Source organism: Pipra filicauda, unplaced genomic scaffold, assembly GCF_003945595.2.
Source record: "Pipra filicauda isolate LSUMZ 115617 unplaced genomic scaffold, ASM394559v2 scaffold554_size360964_pilon, whole genome shotgun sequence".
Classification (NCBI taxonomy): Eukaryota; Metazoa; Chordata; class Aves; order Passeriformes; family Pipridae; genus Pipra; species Pipra filicauda.
Window position 1 is genome coordinate 62,116 of NW_024104703.1, and position 19,644 is coordinate 81,759.

The 19,644-nt window shown below is 56.5% G+C and overlaps 1 protein-coding gene across 1 annotated transcript; it reads left to right on the forward strand.

The window, feature by feature from the left end:
* The first annotated feature begins 325 nt into the window (after nucleotides 1-325).
* On the forward strand, nucleotides 326-18,608 carry LOC113991707 (chymotrypsin like elastase 3B). The gene is made up of 7 exons (XM_039387322.1): nucleotides 326-368; nucleotides 469-545; nucleotides 642-739; nucleotides 2,373-2,507; nucleotides 2,610-2,746; nucleotides 16,345-16,411; nucleotides 18,545-18,608. Exons 1-7 carry the CDS (start codon nucleotides 326-328, stop codon nucleotides 18,606-18,608), a joined length of 621 nt encoding a protein of 206 aa, XP_039243256.1.
* The last annotated feature ends 1,036 nt before the right edge of the window (nucleotides 18,609-19,644 follow it).

Consider the following 19,644-nt stretch of genomic DNA (forward strand, 5'->3'; position numbering starts at 1 on the left):
GGGGGGTCACAGAGGCTATGGAGGGCACGGGGGGGGTCATAGGGGCTATGGGGGCCATGGGCCACTCTGGGGGCACACTGGGGGTGCAAAGACTGTGGTGGTCAATAAGGGCAGGGGGGTTTGGGGGCTGTGGGGTCCCCCCCGGCCCGGTGCCAGTGCCACGTCCCCCCAAGGTTATTGAGGTGCCACGTCCCCCCAGGGTTAATGTTTAACCCCCCCGGGCCCAGCTGGGCACGGGGTGTCCGTTCCCAGCGGTGCCCTTGGCTAATCCCGGTACCGGGGGGGATTTAAGGGCGGCGGGTGCCCGGGACACCCAGACCGAGCCATGGCCGCGATCCTGAGCCTCGTCCTGCTGCTGGTGGCCGGCGGTGAGATGCCCCCTGCCCACTCCCCGTGTGCCCAGGCTCGGGGGGTGCCCGGGGGGTGCCCGGGGGGTGCCCGGGGGGTGACAGTGGCCGTGTCCCGCAGGTGCCCGGGCCGCGGTGCTGCCGGATTCCCGCGTGGTGAACGGGCAGGATGCGGAGCCCTACAGCTGGCCCTGGCAGGTGAGGGGGCAGGGCACGGCGCGGGGACACCCGTGAGGGTGCGGGGACACCCGTGGGCGTGCGGTGGCACCCACCGGCGTGTCCCCCCCGCCCCAGATCTCGCTGCAGTACGAGCGGGACGGCGCCTTCCACCACACGTGCGGGGGCTCCCTGATCGCGGCCAACTGGGTGATGACGGCGGCTCACTGCATCTCGTGAGGGCACCGCGGGCACGGGGGGCCGGGGGGCACCGGGGGGCACCGGGGGGAAAGGGGGGCGTGGGGCTCAGGGTGCAGGGATGGATGTAGGAGGGATGCAGGGTGCACGAGGGGTGCAGGGATGGTGTTGGCAGAGGGGGCAGAGGGTGCAGGATGGAGGGATGGGTACGTGGAGAGGGTACAGGGGGGTACAGGAGGGTCCTGGGGTGCAGGAGGGATATAGGAGGGATGTGGGGGAGGGTAGGAGGGGTGCAGCAGGGGTGCAAGGGGGTGCAGGGGGTGCAGGGTGCAGGGATGGGTGTGGGTGGGATGCAGGGTGCAGGAGGGGTGCAGCGTGCTGGGGGTGCAGGATGGTGTTTGCAGAGGGTGCAGGGGGTGCTGAGGTGCAGGAGGGTGCAGGGAGGGGTGCAGGGAGGGGTGCACAGAGAAGCTGCAAGAGGGTGCAGGGATGGGTGCAGGAGGGGCACTGGCACGTGCGAGTACACCTTCACAGAGGGTGCAGGGGGGGCACCTGAGGGTCCTGGTGTGCAGGAGGGTGCAGCAGGGGTGCAAGGGGGTGCAGGGGGTGCAGGGTGCAGGGATGGGTGTGGGTGGGATGCAGGGTGCAGGAGGGGTGCAGCGTGCTGGGGGTGCAGGATGGTGTTTGCAGAGGGTGCAGGGGGTGCTGAGGTGCAGGAGGGATGCAGGGCTGGGTGTAAGTGGGGTGCAGGAGGGGTGCAGGGTGGTGCCGGGGTGTGGGTTGGATAGATGGATGGTAGTGGGGCTGTCGTGGCGGAGGAGTTTCGGGTGCTGGGGAATGCAGAAGGGGTGCAGGGTGCTGGGGTGGTTGCAGGGGGGTGCAGAAGTGACGTGGAGGGTGGAGGGTGCAGGGTCGGGGCATGGAGAAGGCGCAGGGGGGTGCTGAGGGGCAGTACGGGTGTGGGGTGCAGGGATGGGTGTAAGGGGGTACAGAAGCGGTGCAGGGGGGAGGCTTCGGGTTCATGAAATGGGATTTAGGGTGCAGGGAGGAGTTTTGGGTTCATCAAGAGGGTTTTGGGTTCATGGAAAGGTTCCAGGTGCAGGGCAGGGTTTTGGGTACAGGGAGAGGGGTTTTGGGTACAGGGAGGGGGTTTTGGGTACAGGGAGGGGGTTTTGGGTGCAGGGAGGGGTTTTAGGGTGTAAGGAGGAGGTTTTGGGTTCATAGAGAGGGGTTGGGGTTCCTGGAGGAAGTTTAGGGTTCAGTGGCAGGGGTTTTGAATGCAGGGAGGGGGTTGAGGTGCAGGGAGGGGGCTTAGAGAGCAGGGATGAAGTTTTGGGTTCACGCAGGGGGGTTGGGGTTCATGGAGGGGGATTTGGGTTCATGGACATGGTTCAGGGTGAAGGGAGGGGTTTCAGGATGCAGTGAGGGGGTTTTAGGTGCAGTGAAGAGGTTTTGGGTTCATAGAGGGGCTTTGGGTGTAGGGAGGAGGTTTTGAGTGCAGGGAGGGGTTCGAGGTGCAGGGAGGGGGTTCAGAGAGCAAAGAGGAGTTTTTGGGTTCATGGAAGGGGGTGTGGGTTCATGGAGAGGGATTAGGGTGCAAGGAGGGGTTTCGGGGTGCAGGGGGGCTGCCGGAGGGGTCCCCGCCGCCCCCGACCCGCCGGTCCCCGGCAGGAAATCGCGCACGTACCAGGTGGTGGTGGGCGAGTACGACATGAGCGCGGGGGAGGGCTCCGAGCAGACCATCCCCGTCAACTCCGACGACATCTTCGTGCACCCCAAGTGGCTCAGCTTCTGCGCGGCCTGCGGGTGAGCACCGGCCCCTGGGAGGGGGGGGGGCTGGGGACACCGTGACCCCCCGGTGACCCCGCGGTGACCTCCCGGTGACCCCCCGGCCGTGTCCCCGCGCAGCAACGACATCGCGCTGCTGAAGCTGCAGCGCCCGGCCGCGCTCTCGGCGGAGGTGCAGCTGGGGCGGCTCCCGCCCGCAGGCTCCGTCCTGCCCGACGGGTACCCCTGTGTCATCAGCGGCTGGGGCAGGACCAGCAGTGAGCCCGGGGGCACGGGGAGATGGCTGGGGAGGAGGGGGGAGGGAGGGGGAGATGGTTGGAGAGGTGGGTGGCGAATGGGAGACGGTTGGGAGTTGATGGGATGGATGGAGGTGGATGGGATGGTGGAGTGATGGGCTGGGAAGATAGTTGGGGAGGTGCATGGAGGGGTGGGGTGATGGTTGTGGGGTGGATGGGATGGTGGAGGGATGGGATGGGGAGATGGTTGGGGAGGTGGGTGGAAGGATGGGAGGTGGTTGGGAGTTGATGGGATGGATGCAGATGATTGGATGGCTGGAGGGATGGGGGAGGGAGAGATTGGGAGATGGTTGGGGGTGGATGGGATGGTTGGGGGTGGATGGGATGGGGAGATGGTTGGGGAGGTGCATGGAGGGGTGGGGTGATGGTTGTGGGGTGGATGGGATGGTGGAGGGATGGGATGGGGAGATGGTTGGGGAGGTGGGTGGAAGGATGGGAGACGGTTGGGAGTTGATGGGATGGATGGGAGTGGATGGGATGGTGGAGGGATGGGATGGGAAGATAGTTGGGGAGGTGCATGGAGGGGTGGGGAGATGGTTGGGGGTGGATGGGATGGTGGAGGAATGGGAAGGAGAGATGGGGAGATGGAGGGATGGCTGGGTAGGGAGATGGGTAAGGAGGTGGGGAAAGGAATGAGGAAATGGTTGGATGGTGGGGAGATGACTGGAGAGGTGGGGGAGGGATGGGGAGATGGAGAGGTGGGGGAGGGATGGGGAGATGGAGGGGCGGGGAGATGGTTGGATGGCGGATGGGATGGTGAAGGGATGGGGGGAGATGGTTGGGGAGGTGGGTGGAGGGATGGGGAAGGGTTGGAGGTATAGATGGGGAGATGGGTGGGAAGATAGAAGGATGGGGAGGTGGAGGGAGGGAGGGCTAGGGAGATGGTTGGGTGGAGGGGCAGAGAAGGGGTGGAGGATGGGGGAGGATGGGGATATGCATGGGGAGATGGAGAAGGGATGGATGGGGAGATGGGTGGGTGGGTGGATGGATGGATGGATGGAGAGATGATTGGAGGGATAGCTGAGGAATAGGGGCATAGAGGGATGGAGGATGGATGGAGGGAGTGACGGGGAGACGGAGGGAAGGGTGGAAGGATGCAGGGACAGAGGGAAGGAAGGAGTGTTTGAAGGATGGATGGATGGGGGGATGGATGGATGAATGGATGTTGGATGGATGTTGGATGGATGGATGTTGGGTGGATGAATGGATGGATGGATGGATGGAGGGATGGATGGATGGGTGGATGGATGGATGGATGGATGGATGGATGGAGGGATGGATGGATGGATGGATGGATGGATGGATGGGTGGGTGGATGGATGGATGGATGGTTGGATGTTGGATGGATGGGTGGATGGGTGGATGGATGTTGGATGGATGTTGGATGGATGGAGGGATGGATGTTGGATGGATGTTGGATGGATGTTAGATGGATGTTAGATGGATGGATGTGTGGATGGGTGGATGGATGGATGGATGGATGGATGGATGGATGTTGGATGGATGGGTGGATGGTTGGATGTTGGATGGATGGATGGATGGGTGGATGGGTGGCGGAGTGTGGATGGGGGTGTATGGGTGAGGGTGGGTGGGTGGTGGATGGATGGATGGGTGGATGGGTGGATGGATGTTGGATGGATGTTGGATGGATGGATGGGTGGATGGATGGATGGGTGGATGGGTGGATGGATGTTGGATGGATGGAGGGATGGGTGGATGGGTTGGTGGGTGGGTGGATGGGGGAGGATGGCTGGGTAATGGAGGAGGGTGGATGGATGTGTGGAGGGTGGATGGATGGGTGGATGGATGGCTGGTTGAGGGTCGGATGGATGTGTGGATGGGTGGATGGGTGGGTGGATGGGTGGATGGGTGGGGTGGATGGGTGGATGGATGGATGGGTGGATGGATGGATGGGTGGATGGATGTGTGGATGGGTGGATGGATGGGTGGATGGATGGATGGATGTGTGGATGGGTGGATGGATGGGTGGGTGGGTGGGTGGATGGGTGGATGGATGGATGGGTAGATGGATGTGGATGGGTGGATGGATGGATGTGGATGGGTGGGTGGGTGGATGGTGTGGAGGGCGGATGGGTAGATGGGTGGGTGGGTGGGGTGGTGGATGGGTGGATGGATGTGTGGATGGGTGGATGGATGTGTGGATGGGTGGATGGATGGGTGGATGGATGTGTGGATGGGTGGATGGATGCCCTCTGTGCATGCCCATGGTACCAACCTCCTGTGGTGCTGCATGGGCGAGCAGCTCCCACCAGGGTCTCCACACTGTGCACCAGACTGTCACCATCTGGTCCCCACTGCCAGGACAAGGGACACTGTGGGGGGGGGAACATCAAGAGCATAACATGGGAGAGGAAAGAGGGCCAGAGAGGTGATGGAGGAGAGGAAGAGGATGCAGAAAAGAGGAGGAGGAAAGGAAAGCAGGGAGCAGAGCGAGAATACACCCTGGAATCCAGAATCGATTTTTTTTCCTTCCAGAAGCCGGTCAGTTTTTAGCAAAGTCCTTTTCTGCCTTTAATCAATTCTGCCTCCCTTTCCCCTGCCGACCTCGGAGAAGATGGAACATTTCCAAGAGCAGGGAGGGAGGCAGCGGTGAGAGGGGCTTGGAAATAAAATTTAAAGTGAGGGGGAAAAAAAAAAAAAAAAAGACTCTTTAAAAGTCACTTTGCATCCCCTCCCCGAGCGGGAAGGGAGCACGGGTCATGTCAGAGCCCTCCGCCGATGTGCCTTGCCTTCGCCGCGGTGCTAATGACACTGGGAATATGCTAAGGAGCTGCCTGCGAGGGGCTTTTCTAATGCGGTCACTTCCTGGGACCTCAAAGAGGCTTTAATTGCCGGGCTGCGCCGATGGCAGGTGTGCTTGTCATGTCTAATCATCGCGCCCGCCGCGCTGGGCGCCCGCGCCGAGAAAGGGGGATTCTGGCGCTCCCCCTCCCCGCCTCGCCCTCGTACCCCCCAACTTTTCAACCATTGCACACCTGTCAAAATGATTATGGGAATGAGACTCCATCACGGGCAGGCAGAGCAGATTTGAAGGAAATCCTCTTTCTCCCTCGCTCTCGCCCTTTTCTTTTTTTTGTGTGTGTGTGTGTGTGTGGTTTTTTGTTTTTTGTTTTTTGTTTTTTTTTTATTCTCTCGCTCACGTTTCGCCTCAGCTCGAGAGGGATTAGGAGAAGGGGGGAAAAAAATCCCCCTGGTAAATGGATCCTAAACATGCATTGTTGTCTCTGGGTTTTTTTTGTTGGGGTTTTTTTTTTCCCCTGGTACATTCTGGAGTCACGGCGAGGTTTCCATGCTGGGAGCTCATGGACGAAGCTGCAAGGAAGGAAACGAGGCAGCCCCTGTGAAAAACATCAACCTGCGGGTGCCTCGCATCACTTGCACGCACCAAAAATACCCACATAGGCCCTGATACAGACCCCCAGCACTCCCCACACACAGTGCACAGATGAAATCAGTGTTCCTGTCTCCCTGTGGCTTGGGAAGCAGCACTCGAAGGCACAAAGATGTGAACACAACCACCTTCACACCTGTAAAGGACCACAACCCCCTGTTCCCAGCTGGGCACACACCCTCTCTCCAGCTGCAAGTGCAAAGGCCCAGCTCGGCCCCACACACATGTACCTATCCCAGAACCCCAGAATGGTTTGCACTGGGAGGGATCTTAAAGCTCATCCAGTTCCATCCCCCTGCCATGGGCAGGGACACCTTCCTCCCTTCCAGGTTTCTCCAACCTGGCCTTGGACACTTCCAGGGATGGGGCAGCCACATTTTCCCTGGGAAATCCATTCCAGCACCTGCCCACCCTCCCAGGGAAGAATTCTTTCCCAATATCCCATCTGACCCTGCCTTCTGGCAGTTTAAAACCGTGGACCTGCAGCTTTCCTCACACTGTGATGGTTTGAACCCGAGTGGATGACCCTTTCTGATTAAATCCCTGCTAATCAGCCATCAGCAGTGAACCAAGAGCATCAATCCCGTGTCAATCTGTGCCACCCCCAGCAAAGGCTGGGCTGGTGGTGGCAGAGGCAGGTGGGACTCAGAGGTTGGGTGGCTCCGTGTCACCCACGGGCATCAGGAACACAGTGGGATGGTTTATAAATCAAAGGATGAGTTGGAAAAAATCATGGTCACCCACACAGGTCTTTTTGTGCTCACTGGCACAGGACAGCCCGAGAGGCAGCAGCCAGGATGCAGCCATCCACAGGGGTGCAGCCATCCACAGGGGTGCAGCCATCCCTCGGGATGCAGCCATCCCTAGGGGTGCCAGCCTGCTGCAGATGGACAACTGTCTCTGCAGCCCACCAGGGACATGCCAAGCTCTTCTGACACTCCTCAGTGCAGGGGGGTCATCAAACCCCCTCCGAGACTGTCCCAGTTCTGTCACAGCTCTGCCAACCTTCTCACACAGTGCTGAGCGATGCTGGGGCTGCCCAGGTGCTGGGACCTGCTCTGAGCCTGGAATAAAGAAATCCCAGCGGGAAGCGAGGCAGGGGTCGGAGGGAGGAGCAGGAGCTGTTGTACAGGTTGTAACACAGCGCCAAGGCAGGTGGGGGAGCTGCACTATATATATATTTTATAGGACATGGAAAGTGACTTTTAAGGCCTCTCTGGTGATGTTGTGATGCCAACTGAGCCCAAAACTGCTCAGGTTCTCAGTCATTCTTATCTTGAGATGTTTGGAGATAAGTTGGATTAGTCTGATTTGTCCACCCCCTCCTCTCTTTGCCTCCCATGCTCTGTTTGCTGCCTCCTTCCTTCCAGCTTTCTGCTCTGCTCTTCAGGGTCATCTCTCCTGCTGCTCCCACCTGCTGGACCTCGTGTCTGGCTGCTGCTCCTCCAACAAAAGTATCCCTCATCTGGATTAGGGGATTGAGTCCACCACTAGCAGATTTGCAGATGACACCAAGCTGGGGGGGAGTGTTGATCTGCTGGAAGGCAGGAGGGCTCTGCAGAGGGACCTGCACAGGCTGGATCCATGGGCTGATTCCAACGGGATGAGGTTCAACCAGGCCAAGGGCCGGGTCCTGCACTTTGGCCACAACAACCCCCGGCAGCTCCAGGCTGGGCCAGAGGGGCTGGAGAGCAGCCAGGCAGGAAGGGAGCTGGGAGTGGGGATGGACAGGGAGCTGAACAGGAGCCAGAGTGTGCCCAGGGGGACAAGAGGGCCAATGGATCCTGGCCTGGCTCAGGAACAGGGTGGCAGCAGGAGCAGGGAAGTGATTCTGCCCCTGTGAGGCCACCCCTGGAGTGCTGTGTCCAGCTCTGGGCCCTGAGCTCAGGAAGGACATGGAGGGGCTGGAGCAGGTCCAGAGAAGAGCAACGAGGCTGGGGAAGGGACTGGAGCACAAGAGCTGTGAGGAGAGGCTGAGGGAGCTGGGGGGGCTCAGCCTGGAGAGGAGGAGGCTCAGGGGAGACCTCCTCACTCTCTGCAACTCCCTGACAGGAGGGGGGAGCCAGGGGGGGGTCGGGCTCTTCTCCCAGGAAGCAGCAGTAGGACAAAAGGGCTCAGTCTCCAGCTGTGCCAGGGAGGTTTAGGTTGGAAGAAATTAGGAATAAATTCTTTACAGAGAGAGTGCTCAGCCATTGGAATGGGCTGCCCAGGGAGGGGGTGGAGTCACCATCCCTGGAGGTGTTTAAGGTGAGACTGGATGTGGCATCAGTGCCATGGGCTGGGAACCACGGTGGGGTTGGATCAAGGGTTGGACTTTGTGGTGAACGACTTTTTTGTTAATATCCAACCTAAACCTCATATCCAGCCTGGACCTCTCTTGTTCCCTCTTACTCCCACTGTCTCTTTTCGTTTTCCAGCGGAAAAGAGCAGAGGACTTCTGATGGGAAGCGTCGCTTTAGGCACATCGCAGTGCCTGGTGCAGCAGGTCCCCCCTCAGCTCCCCACCTCCTACCAAACCCAGGAGCACAGGGGAAAGAGGAAAAGCAGAACCTCCCCACGTGGGAGGCACCACTGGCCAGCAGAAACAGGGGAAAGAAAGAGAAAACACAAGCAAACACTTGAGGACAGAAAAGCTCATTTTGTCCATGGAAAAGATTCTGTTTAATAAAAAATTGATGGCATTTTAGTCCCTGAGATAGACCTGTTCCCCTTTAAAATGAGTCCCATCACTCTGGTTTTTATCTCATTTGGTTCCTTTCTGATAATCAATCAAGTGTTTTCTCCATCTCTCCACGTTGTGGGATCCACCAGAGACTCTTGGACGTGGCCCCTTTTGAAGTGGGAGGGAAGGGAAGGGTTAGTCCTAAAGAGATAAACAAGTAGACTAAACTCTTGTTTTGTTTCATTCCTATAAGGAATAATGCAAAGGATTTCAAAGGAGAGGGGGAAGGATTGCTGAAGCAAAGAGAACAAACAGTCCAAGCTCCATCCTGAGAGTGCAGGGCCTTCAGGAATCCCCTGGGTCAGCAGTGGCTGATCAGCTCCCTCACACACACAGCACCTCACTGCTCCTTCTCCATGTTAACCAGCATTGGCTGGACATGGCAATGGCTCTCACCATCTCTCCTGAGAGAAATCTGGGATCCTCCACATGCAGGTAGAACTGTCATAGAATCATGGAATGGTTCAGGTTCAGGTTGGAAGGGACCTTAAAGCCCATCTCGTTCCACCCCCTGCCATGGGCAGGGACACCTTCCACTAGCCCAGGTTGCTCCAAGCCCTGTCCAACCTGGCCTTGGACACTTCCAGGGATCCAGGGGCAGCCACAGCTTCTCTGGGCAACCTGTGCCAGGGCCTCCCCACCCTCACAGGGAAGAATTTCCTCCTAATATCCCATCAAATCCGAGCTTAAGGCCATGTTCACCATCTGTCCAACTGGTCCAGACTCTTGCTCCTCACCCCACCAGATACAGGTTAGCTTGGGCCCACAGATATTCCAGATTTTTCAAGGAAGGTGAATACTAGGGGCAGTGAGGAATGTAGACACAGGCCTGGGTCACACAGCAAGTCAGTGACAAAGGTAAGAACCGAGCCCACGTCGCCCCAATCCTATCCCAACGTGTTTTATCAGAGTGGGGCAGCTCATTCGCCTGCCTGGAAGCAACCCCCTCAGTCAAAATGAATGTCGACTCTGAGATCTGCTCCTACAAATTGATTTATGTTGCTGTGCCACCCTCTTGTGAACACCTGCCTTGTTCCTGCTCCGCTGGATCAACCAGACCCCTCCGGGAAAGTCCTGTCCCCTCCCAGCAGGGTGAAAACTCCACAGGGTGTCAGTGGAGACGCCCAGCAGAGCACACGAGGTGCTTCTGCCAGTCCTCACCTCACTCGGTGCCCTCTGATTTATTTAATAGCACCTTGGGAAATATCTGTAGCAAACACCTTCCCCCAGACTGCACCTCTCAGCCATTCAGCTGAAAGCTGGGGCAGATCATGCGTGTCGTCCTTTCTTTAAAATTTTAATCGTAACCATCAAAAAACAGGAGCTCAGAGAACCAAACAAAAGCCACCAGCCCCAGTTAATTCCTCAGCAAGGTCCTCAGCTTGTCTGGTCCCGTACTGGGGATGTTCACTTGGATGTTCTTCTCTGCAAACAGCATCCTGAAAATGCCAAAGGGCCGGATGAAGGTATTTAGCAGAGCATGAAGCACTGCAGGAAGTGTCTCTTGCTCAGAGACTGCTCTGCTGGGAGCAGCCACTGGCTCCAGGCAACTCAACCTGGCTCTTATTGGGGTATCAGGGGGTGAAAGGACCCCAGACCGATCATAAAACTCGGTGGGGTGTCCTGAAAGGATGAAAAGTCAATGTTTGTGTGGGAGGTCTTGGTTTGGAACAGCCCATGGAATGAAGTTGTGGCAACTGCTCATCAGGTGCAAGGGGAATGGCAAAAGGAGCCTGTTGGTGGACCAGGGGTTGGTCATGGAATCATGGAATCATGGAATGGCTTGGGTTGGGAGGGACCTTTACGATCCTGAGTCCCACCCCCTGCCATGGGCAGGGACACCTTCCACTAGCCCAGGTTGCTCCAAGCCCCGTCCAACCTGGCCTTGGACACTTCCAGGGATCCAGGGGCAGCCACAGCTTCTCTGGGCAACCTGTGCCAGGGCCTCCCCACCCTCATAGGGGAGAATTCCTTCCCAGTGTCCCATCTAACCCTGCCCTCTGTCAGTTTGAAGCCATTCCCCCTTGTCCTGTCATTCCAGGCCCTTGTAAATAGTCTCCCTCCATCCTTCCTGTAAGTTCCCCTCAGGTCCTGGCAGGCCACAGTCAGGTCACCCCAAAGCTTCTCTTCCCCAGGCTGGACAATCCCAACTCTTCCACAGCCTTTCCTCCCAGCAGAGCTGCTCTCCAACAGCTCCACGTCCTTCCTGTGCTGGGAACCCCGGAGCTGGGGGCAGCACTGCAGGGGGGGTCTCCCAGGGTTGGAGAGCCTGGGAACAGCTGGAGCTGGGGGAGGAGCAGCCCAAGCACTGGAGATCTGGTGGTGTTTGAGTTAAACCACAAAAAGTCCTGAGCTATAAACTTCAAGCTACTCCCCCTCACCCCGCTGGCATCTCCCAAGCTGGCCTCAGGTCTTGGAGGTGCAACCCACTGAAGGCTCTGAGTCGACATCTGGAGCATTCCAGGAGGGAAAAAAAGCGCCTGGGAAGGACTTTCCACCTGCTCTGGGGACAAAAAGCAGGAAAAGGGCTAAGAGAAGAGGGCAGGCACAGACACAGAGAGAGGACAGTCCACGAGGGCAAGGCCTGTTTTCTGCACCAAAAAGCAGTTGTGCAAGCTTAGCCTAATTGCACAGAGGTGTTGGCAGCATGTCAGCACTGTAGAAAATCAGGAGAGGTTAAGATCATGTTAATTTGTACACACACAGGGGGATCGGGAGGACTGGAAGCAGGGGAGGGAGAGAGGGAGGGAGCATGAAAAGAGGAGGAGGAGGAGGAGGAGGAGGAGGAGGGAGAAGACTTGCACACGAAAATGTTGGGTTTATATGTGTGTGTGGGGGGGGTCCATTTCCAAAGCAAGAATACAAATGATCCCAACAAAGCCCAAGCTGTCCTGAAACCCTGTAGCCAATTAGTGCACATCAATATTTAATCAGCTCTCGCTATTGTGCAGCCTGGACTGTGCTACCCCAGCCCCTGCCACACTCACTCTTTCCCATCACAGACACACTGTTATGACACATAATGATATTGTCAATGAATAATTTAGAGCAGTTTTTCTCCTCTCCTCTCTCTGTCTCTCTCTCCCCGTGCCCTTATTAGCAGAAAATGTGGAACAACTTCGGGGAGGAGGCGAGGAAGGAGCTACTTCCCTAACGGTGCTGGAGGACCAGCCCGGCCTCCTGCCTTCCTCAGGCGGCTGTAATCCAGAGCTGAACACTCCCAGGATGGGTTGGAGGTGACCTTCCTGTGGTGGAGGGACTGGGCAATGAGCTAAGAGGGAAGGATGTCTTGGAAAAGCCCACGGAAGCTGCGTAACGACAAAGATTGAACCACCTGAAGTGCCAGGAGTGAGCTGCACCTCCACCTTTTCCAGCCTGAGCTGCACCTGCATCCCTTCCAGCCTGAGCTGCACCTCCACCTTTTCCAGCCTGAGCTGCACCTGCATCCCTTCCAGCCTGAGCTGCACCTCCACCTTTTCCAGCCTGAGCTGCACGTGCATCCCTTCCAGCCTGAGCTGCACCTCCACCTTTTCCAGCCTGAGCTGCACCTGCATCCCTTCCAGCCTGAGCTATATTTCCATCTTTTCCAAGCTGAGCTGTACCTTCATCCCTTCCAGCCTGAGCTGCACCTCCACCTTTTCCAAGCTGAACTGCACCTCCCTCTGTTCCAAGCTGAGCTGCACCTCCACCTTTTCCAGCCTGAGCTGCACCTCCATCCCTTCCAACCTGAGCTGCATGTCCATCTTTTCCAGCCTGAGCTGCACTTCCACCTTTTCCAGCCTGAGCTGCACTTCCATCTTTTCCAGCCTGAGCTGCACCTCCATCCTTTCCAGGCTGACCTGTACTTCCATTCCTTCCAAAATAAGCTCTACCTCCATCCCTATTAACCGAAGTGCTAATTATTACAGCTTTTATTGTATCCTTGTGCCTATCCCCCCCCCAAAATTGCAGGACAGTTCCGGTCCTGGCCTCCCATCGATGCCTTTGGACCTCGTGTCTGCCAGGCTCTGCCCTTCTCATTAGTAACTCCTGAACCTTCGGGCTGCAGTCAGGCTGTTGGGATGAGGAATTTCAGGAATAAAGGTGAATATAGAAGAGAGGAACTAAATTAGTTCCTGTGTCCTGGGAAAAGCAGAATGGGACTAATACAACTCCTGCTTGTCAAGGCCAGGATGGATGACAAGGGAAGGAATAATTCTCCCTACCAATTTTTCCTCTGAAATTTGCCAGAGGTCTTCTTCCAGCATTTTTGTCACCAAAAATAAGAGATTGTTTGGCTGAAGTGATTTTGGGGAAAGAAAGGTTTGTCCTGATTTCAAGCTCCTTAGTGTAGGAAATTCAGTTGTCTTGTGCCATGAGTTTCTGATACAGATATGAATCATCCATGGTCACTAATCCAGACCTCCCTGCCATGCTCAGCTGAGTTTTTGATGCCACTGTGGGTTCCAGTCAACTGCTCTGTCCTGCACATATGGATTATGGATCCAACCTGGGGCTGCTCTCCTTGGGACTGAAACCCAGGAGTGGAGCTGCAGAGATGTCTGTCCCATGTTCCTGGTCCTCCAAAGTTTTCCACAGGTAGCTTCAGGTCTGGAGATTCCAGAACTTCCTGCTTTCCTTGAGAACTGCACTCGAGTTGAGTTGTCTGCAGTTCAAATCCAGAAGCAGCACATCCTTCTAGGAACGAGGCAGCCCTGAGACAGGAAAGTTCCCTCCCACTCCGGGGAGATTTGATTTCCAAAGCCTGGAAAACTCAGAGTTTGGTTCCCCAGGGAACCAGGGGAAGTGTGGTGGGCACAGGGTGACCCCAGGGCTGGCTGCTCACAGCGGGTGGAGCAGGGCTCTGTGGACAGAGCTGGGGGATTCACGGGGAAAAAGGGATGACACAGATGAGGCAGCGTCTCCAAAGACCTTGTGAAATTCTTTTCCTGCTTGGGGAGACTCAGCACAGAAACCCTTGGCAGGCTTGGAAGTCTGGTTAAGCTTTCCAGGCAGAGTGTTGAGGAAAATGGATATATAACGTGGATATAGAATGCCAGAATCCAGAATCACTGAGGTTGGAAAAGTCCTCCAAGCCCATCGAGTCCAAGCTGTGACCAACACCCCACCTTGTCCCCCAGCCCAGAGCTCTGAGTGCCACATCCAGGCCTTCCTTGGACACCTCCAGGGGTGGGGACTCCAACACCTCCCTGGGCAGCCCCTTCCAATGCCTGACCACCCTTTCCAGGAAGAAATTCCTCCTGATGTCCAACCTCAAGGTGTCCTGGTTCAACTTGAAGCTGTGTCTTCTCCTCCTGTCCCTTGTTCCCTGGGAGCAGAGCCCGACCCCCCCCCGGCTCCCCCCTCCTGTCAGGGGGTTGCAGAGCCAGAAGGTCCCCCCTGAGCCTCCTTTTCTCCAGGCTGAGCCCCCCCAGCTCCCTCAGCCCCTCCTGCTGCTCCAGCCCCTTCCCAGCTCCGTTCCCTTCCCTGTACAAACTCCAGCCCCTCCATGTCCTTCTTGTGAGGGGCTCAGAACTGGAACAGGACTTGAGGTGGGGCCTCACCAGCGCCCAGCACAGAGGAACAATCTTCCCTTGTCCTTCTGGCCACACTATTTTTGACACAGAAATATCTCTTGCCACGTGCTGGCACCATATCCAGACAGTCCCTGTGGTCCCTGTGCCTCAGCTGGGCATTTTTTGTGTTTTATTTGCATGTCCTAAACCAATGTCTGTTCCATCCGTGGGGTTTCATCTCCCAGATTTGCATGGAGTGCTGGAACAAACCCAGCAGCTCTCTGTCCACCCCTCCACGTCACCAGCACAGCATCAAAGATCCTCCGTCCTGTCTTGAAATCATTACTATTGGCAAAATAATTGCAACAACAAAACTGGTACTAAAAGCCCCGTTTGCTCCCCTTTCATCTCGGCTCAGCCAAGATCCAGCCGAGCCTTCCTAATGTGGACTTTTAAAAGGGGAGAGGAAGAAGGGGGGAACAAATCTCACCTCTCTGTGTCTTTAGCAGGGCTTCACTGGCCATCCTCATGCTATAAAGCACAACAATCTTTGAGTTCAGGGGGGGTTTTTTAAAGTTTGTTTCTGAAGCCACGACTGTCAAAGTTGGTTATCGATTGAGTCTGGGGGATCTGAGGACTGCATGAGGAAAACTGGCTGATTATTCAACCCGTTTCTCTCTTCTTCCCCTTTCTCTCCTTTGCACCAGCACTGGATTGATCGACCCTGTCTTCATTGTCTTCCCTTCTCCTTTCTCTCTCCCAGTTCCTACTGGGGATTCCTGATTAAACTATGGCAGGGCTCAATTGATCCTCCGCAGCTCACCCGCTCCTCGCGAGGAGGAGAAACTGCACCGCTGCATAATTCAGAAAGCAAACACGGGGAGGAGAGGGAGGGAGGAAAAATCAATAGGGCTACAACTGATCCTGCAGATAAATGAGGGGGAGGATCCCTGGCAGCAGCTCGGCTGAGCCCAGGGAAAGTTCAGCGAGTCGGGATGGGCTGGGGTGGGGATGGACCAGCTCAGAGCCGTGTCGGAGCGGGGCAGGGAGGGAAGGGGGCTCTTGCCTCACTCAGCAAACACCCGGGGGGGTGTGAGAAACCCCTCTGCATCCCCTGTGTTGTGTGGTGTTTGCGGTAGCCCCCTCACTCCTTGCGAGGGGGACAGGAACGTCCTCTTCCTCCTCTCCCTCCCTAAACTTCAGGGCTCCTCCTTTCCGGTCCGTTCCCACCCCAGAACCACGGCGGCTCTCTTGCTCCAGCGCCAAAGCTTCGCCCTCTGTGGACCGAGGAAGCTGCAATGTGGGGAACAAAACGGGAAGGGGATTCTCTGCCTCTGCAGCCTCGCAGGGGAGTGGAATCTCGGTGCAGCCCCGGAGCCAGAGCTGAGCCTTGCCCAGCTGAGCCGGCCCGGCAGTCCTGCTCCCAGGGTCACTTGTTGCGCTGCTCGGGTGTCCTGAATCCCCCGGAGGCAGCAGGTTTGTCCCAGGAAATCAGAATATAAACCCACCAGCAAGGGAGCAAAACAGTAAAAAAACCCCATATAATAGAATCACAGAGTGATTTAGGTTGGAAGTGACCCTAAAGCTCATATCAATAGTGGGACACTTCCCACTATCTCAGGTTGCTCCAAGCCCCATCCAACCTGGCCTTGGACACTCCCAGGGATCCAGGGGCAGCCACAGCATCTCTGGGCAACCTGTGCCAGGGCCTCCCCTCCATCACAGCCAAGAATTCCTTCCCAATTTCCCACCTAACCCTACCCTCTGGCAGTGGGAAGCCATTCCCTGTGTCCTGTCCCTCCATCCCTTGTTCCCAGTCCCTCTCCAGCTCTCCTGAAGCCCCTTTAGGCCCTGGAAGGGGCTCTCAGGTCTCCCTGGAGCCTTCTCTTCTCCAGGCTGGACAATCCCAGCACTCTCTGTCTCTCCACAGACGAGAGTTTCAGATCTTGGCAAGGGGAACACGAAACAGGAGATGCACTCCTGGCCACGGACAGGGGGTACTGTCCTCCCAACATCCCAGGTCACCTCCCCTGTTCCTGTCCCTGAGAGCACATGGCAATGTGCTGCTCTAAGGATAAAGTGGGAGAATTGGAATGTGTGGGCTTGTGATCCAAGCCTGGGTGAGGATGGCAGGATAAAGGCAGAGACTGCAGCCAGGGCCCTGCCTGAACAACGGGGAATTTGGGCACAACCCCTCCCTGAGAGTTGAATTTGGCAGCTGAGCCATCTGTCCTTACCCATAAACAGCTCAGCAAATATAAACCTCACCACGAGCACAGAGATCTGATATATTAAAGGAGAAAAACTGGCGGTGTCTGGGCTCCATGGGCAGCCCTGGGAATGTCTGGAAATGACGTAGGGAGAAACCCCCTGTTTGTCCCCCCGTGCTGTCACTGTCGGGCAGTGCCCAGCCCTTTCCTGGCGTGTGATGGATCCCCAGAAAGCCCCGAGCTGGTGTCTCACGAGTGCAGGGAGCTCTGCTGAGCTGCACTGAGGTTTCCTGCAGCTGGGGAAGAGCAAAGGCTTTTAAACCAATATTGCTCCGTATTTTAAAATGATTTAAGAACCTGAAGAACAGCCCAACCCTGAGTTTGCCAGCAGAGGGATCGTTCTCTTAAAAGCTTTTAAATGCATGTGATAGAAAGGGGAAATGCAGCTGGAAGAGATTGCTGTGGCTCCAGCTTCCAGGCTGCCCACACATCACTGTAACTCTTCCTCGGAGCTGAAAGACACTTTTATTCCGCTCTGGGATCTTCAAGGATCCCAGGAGCATCAGGCACCCAGGAGAGGGATTTCAAAAGAACGTGGGCAATAAGAAAGAATGGGAAAATTTTAGTGCTCCTTAGACATCCAGGTGCCTGAGTTAATTCCCTCGAATCCAGCTCTTTGGAATCCAGCTCCCCTGGGCAAATCCTGCCTTTCCCGTTTTCCTTGGGTGGTTGCTGGGTGAGATCCTCCATCCTGGGTTTCCCAGAGGAAACACAAAGCTCCTTTCCTTCGCAGGCCCATTTGTGCTGACCCACTGCACCCCCCCAGGACACCAGTGAGGGAGGGTCACTGGGTGCTGGGGGCGAGCCTGGAGCCAGCTGAGCCCCCGGAGGTTGGAGGAGGCACCGGCACCGACTGCGGGATGGATGTCCTGGCAGCCTGTGGGGTTCAGGTTGGGTTTCTCCTCACTCTCCCCTTTGCCCTCAGAGCGCTCCTGGCTGTGAAGCATGGAATGAACACCCTTGAGACTGCCTCTGTGCACTGCTCTGGAGCAGAGCTTGGGTGGCACTGGCCCTCCTGTGTGCCCAGGTCTCCTGGTGCAGCCTGCAGTGCTGCCCTGGAACATATTCCCAGCCACTCTGCCTGTGTCAGGCACTTTGCACTGAAGAATGCCCGATTTTCTGCTCTGCTAAAACTTGCAAGCAGGGATCTAGACCCCTTCCAGTCTGTTTTCCTTTGTGTCCCTGGAAAACCTGTGCACATCCCAGCTGTTCTCCCACATCAGAGCCATCTGCATCTCGGCTGTTGGCTTGAAGGCCATTTGCACTTTTCCAAGGATTAACAAAACAGCAGTTGACTCGACTCTTCTGGCCTTAGAAACTGTAGGATCTATGGAAAGGGACAACCACAAGTCCTCAGCAAAGAGAAAGAACCTAATTCCCAGACAAAGCCCAACCATCTCCCTGTGTGGTCACTGGCGCAGCTCAGATGCTGGGAAAGGTGTCTTGGCTCACTACAAATTCCCATCCATCCCTAATGGACCCACATGGTGTGGGCAGAGCAGAAAGGAGCTGTAGGCTTGAAGACAAGATCCAAATCCAGACAATTACTTGTGTTCCTGGTTGCCACTTGGCCACCTGCCCACCATCAGCATTTGAGAGGACTCGGTGCCAGCTCTGGAGCATCAACGGCTCCGAGGAATCCCGGCCAAGGCTTCTTTGAACCATTGTGCTACTCCGTCCTGTACCCCCCACCTTTGGAATGGACCAAGTGGCCTTTAACTGTCCCATCAAACCCAAACCACCCCATGATTCTGGGGTCCCCACAGGAGTGTGTCCTTTCCGTGGCAGCAAACCTTGTGGCTTTCCCTACATTGAATTTCTTGTCTGCTGCACTGCTCCTTCTGTCTTTGTGCCCTCCAGGAATGGCTTTTGTCTTCTGCTGATGCGCTACATGGAAACTTTTGTCATCCCCCGGATCGCCTGAGGCAGTGGAGGTGACCTTGTTGCTGAGCTTTCCTTTCCCTTTTGCAGAGGAAGCTTCTCCCTCCTTTGAGCCGCTGCCGCCGCGCCGTGAAGCTCATTTTCCACCTTGTCAGAACAAGTCCTGCTCAGGCAGGGTTTGGCCATGAAAGACACCTGTGAGAGGGTGTTGGAGCTCATGTCTTTGGGGTCGTGCTGTGTAGGGTCAAGGGCTGGACTCGATGATCCCTGTGGGTCCCTTCCAGCTCAGGATGTTCCGTGTTTCCATGTGATCAGCATCCACCCCCTGGCCCGCCCTGGGTCTGTCCCGGGGACAAAGGAAGTGAGCCATGGTCTGCCATGCCTGAGCCCAGCTCCGGGAGCAGCACACATCCCTCTCCCAAACTTCCACCTCCCTCCATCTCACACACTCCTCGTTGGATCCTTCCTGCCCCCAAAGCTGCTGAGGTTGGCTCGGGGGGGAAAATAGATGGATACAGGTGAGTTGTTGCAGGGGGAAGAGAAGGGGCGAGAGGGAAGGAGAAAAGTGGGAGGATCTGTGGTCAGAATATGCCCCAGGGTTCCCAAAACTAACAGAAGAAGAACAGCAGCTTAGTTGCTGTAAACAGGAGACCACCATGCACCTCTGGCCATGTCCATCACCTGCCCGTACTTCTCCTCATTCTTCCAGGACCTGTTTGGCAACGGGCTTGGGGCAGTTTCAAGGGAATCAAAGGTTTGAGCAAGTGAGTTTGCAGGTCCAGCTGAGGTGTTGACCTTCATAGTCATGTGTAGGTTGGTGCACGTGAGGAGACCAGCAGAGCACAGTCCCACCCTCTGGCCGTGCCCAGGTCGATGCCTCGTGGTCAGCGATGACCAGGGGTCCCTACAGGTGGGTGGAGTGGCTCCCCTGTGCCATGGACAATCCGGGCAGTGTCCTGGCTTGTATCTTACCTAAACAGCTCCCAGGATAATGCCACTCATTCTTGAGGAGCATGAGGGCAACTTCCCTGCTCCTTGGTTTTGCCTGGATGTGGAGGCTGAGGAGGGGAGGTGGCTGT